The following is a 2724-nucleotide window of genomic DNA, read 5'->3' as shown; positions in this document are numbered from 1 at the left end:
GTAAACATGCACCAACCATATTACGTCCAAAGCAGTCGGGCATTGTTTCTGATAGGGCCGTGGGTGTAAAGCCAGCCTACATTTCCGTTATTACGTCATATCGGACACAAATCTGGATCAGCTCCGTTGTAGCCCCATTTTTACAGATTTGGGTAAGGAGGAAAAGAGAGAGGGTTTTATTTTCTGACGCTGCGTGAGTCCCCTGACACACCGGGGACACATATTTATGTATAAAAGACATCAAAAAGTGCATTTTGCATGATAGGTCCCCTTTAACCTGTTAAGCCCTGAGCCTGTTTTTCAGGTCTCAGGCTCGAAAATGACATTCCCAGAACAAATGACCATATCTTCCCTTCTAAAATTAAATTAATAATCTTTTATCTCAAAGTAATGATAAACCTGTGAGTTGGATGTAGAAAAGTAAGAATCAATATAGATTTTTTTTATTTTAAAGTAAATTCAGATTGAACATAGTAAAAAAAAAATGTAAATTATTGTGTCCGTCCAAAAATTTAAAAAAAAGAATACTTATAGTGAAAACCACCCTTGATTGATGGGATAGTAGACTAAAAGCTTTAGGAATCCAAACTATAACATACAATAAGTACCCTGTATCAAGATTGATGCAAAACAAGTGACATTTTACCTTTTTAGAGATTTAGCAAAAAAAAACACTTCTGGGGTCATTTTCCATATCTCTGGCCCCCTTCGAGTTTGATGAATGATAAAAATCCATCTAAACATTATCCATTGGTGAATGAGTGATGCGCAGCCAGAATGCACCGGAACCGGAAGCTGCTATACACTCTGGTGGCTATCATTAGCAGCTAATATGAAATTTCTGTTTTTTACATAAAAATGGAATGATGAATTATCAATAATTTTTCAAAGTGACAGACACATTGGATTAACCTTCAGCAACATCTTTTATCGTTTTAATGCCATTGAACACGACTTTTGATCAGAATAACAGCTAAGGTGAGACGATCTCCCGTGAATGCTCCGTAAAGCTACGTGTTGTGATGTCTGTGTTTCCGTCCCCTGTCGCGAGTTCTGATCGCTCAGTGATGATACTTATACCTATCAGCTTTAATCTGATAACTTGTATGTGCAGTTACGATAAGTAACAAGGGTATTTTTACCTTAAGTTATGTGCTAAGTGAGTCAGCATTTTTTTCTCTCAGGGCTCGGTAAAAATGGTTCGATTGGTTTTTAAATATTAAAAAGCCCTGAGAAACAGTTTCATGAACAAACTACCCACAGGACCCGGATTAGGGTCCTCTCGGGCGGACAAATGCAGACTCTGCATCAACCCTCCTTCAGTACCTGAGTAGTCGGTGGCGGTCCAGATCAGCGCGTTGGCCGAGGCGTTCATGGGTTTGAGTTCCATAGCTGGTATGATGGTGTGGTTGGCACACACCCTCAGCACCTGCTCTCTCCTCATCAGGATCCGGTAGAAACGTTTGCTCGGGTGGTAGAGGATCTTCAGGTCGCCGACGCCACGCTCCTTCCACTGGCCGAGGTCGCGGTCCCATCGGTACAGCTTGGCGCGCTCCTTGAACAGGATCTCCTCATCCTCCTCTCCAGACTTGGTCTCCACCTGAGAGGCGCAGAGACGAGGAGTTATCCTGAACGCATCACTTCAATTAATGTGGAAAATGGAAAGCTACAGTATGACAGCTCAGTTTAACGTACCTCTGGTAGTGACACGATTGGCTCAAAGTGAATGTCCCCATTATTAGCGTCCTCTTCATCACTGCCTTCCTCACCGTTGTCATTTTTTGGCGCAGAGCTCATGCCCGCCCTGAATACCGTCGCCCCAGCGTTTGCCCATGAGAAGTTGGAGTCTTCATAAATGAAAACCAATAGATGGTGTTGAAATAAGACGTTGTTGCTAAGACAGTCGGTTGTCAAGAAGACTGGAGAAAATGTAGAAGCTCACCTTGACCTCCAAATGCAAACCCGTCTGTGGTTTGGGCCAAATCAGCAAAAGAGGAACCTCCCAATGTCACAAAGCCAAAGCCGGAGGAGTCTGTGGAGGGCGGCAAAAAGTTATCATCAAATACTGCATTATATTCAGGAATACAGCCAGCAGCGTGATGGACACAACAACACACACTGTGTAAAGTCATCTGATGATACAGCAATGCATTCAATCTGATGATTTTCATCGTGTTGAAATAACTATTCTGATCCTCAACTTAAAAGTACTACAATGTAATAATAATTACAAATCCTTAATACCTTAAAAAAGTATAAAAGCTTCATTTATTCAAGATATCACAGAACAGATAAAGACACCAGTAAATCAAGGTGACCTGTGTAAAAGTAAATAATCACGATTACTGGTGTGAAAATACACTTAGACTAGGAGGCAGGGTTATTATAAAAGAAAGAAGAAACAAAAAAGAAGCAGTTTAAAATGTTGGCCATGAGCTGAAACTAATAGCTTTGCAAAAAAACAATAACAAGAATATGCCTTGAGGTGGGCAGGGAAGATTTTGGCCGACCCCTCGAACCCTAACTGTTTACCCCCCTCCAACAAATACCAAACAGATCACCCATTCTAGCCCTGTTTCATACCCCTCTATTTCAGCCCTGTTAATAAAGGGCTGGTTCTGGGTCTGGCCCTTTAAATGTTGCCGAGCTGCTGCTGGCCACGCCCCTTTGGAGCATGCATGAGCTCTCCTCTGTGAAGACAAAAGGCGCGTTCACACCGCAGTA

The 2724-nt window shown here is 42.1% G+C and overlaps 1 protein-coding gene across 1 annotated transcript; it reads right to left on the bottom strand.

Moving 5' to 3' along the window:
- Positions 1-933: 933 nt before the first annotated feature.
- LOC104961285 (E3 SUMO-protein ligase RanBP2-like) lies at positions 934-2032 on the bottom strand (the record flags this gene model as incomplete). Its single annotated transcript, XM_010789554.1, has 4 exons — positions 934-954; positions 1096-1600; positions 1696-1847; positions 1943-2032. Coding segments are annotated over 3 exons (623 nt in total), but the record flags the coding sequence as incomplete, so codon positions are not given.
- Positions 2033-2724: the final 692 nt, after the last annotated feature.

This window comes from Notothenia coriiceps, unplaced genomic scaffold, assembly GCF_000735185.1.
Source record: "Notothenia coriiceps isolate Sejong01 unplaced genomic scaffold, NC01 NC01_scaffold00033017, whole genome shotgun sequence".
Classification (NCBI taxonomy): Eukaryota; Metazoa; Chordata; class Actinopteri; order Perciformes; family Nototheniidae; genus Notothenia; species Notothenia coriiceps.
The sequence above is the reverse complement of the archived record's forward strand: the minus strand, read 5'-3'. Positions and strand labels throughout refer to the sequence as shown.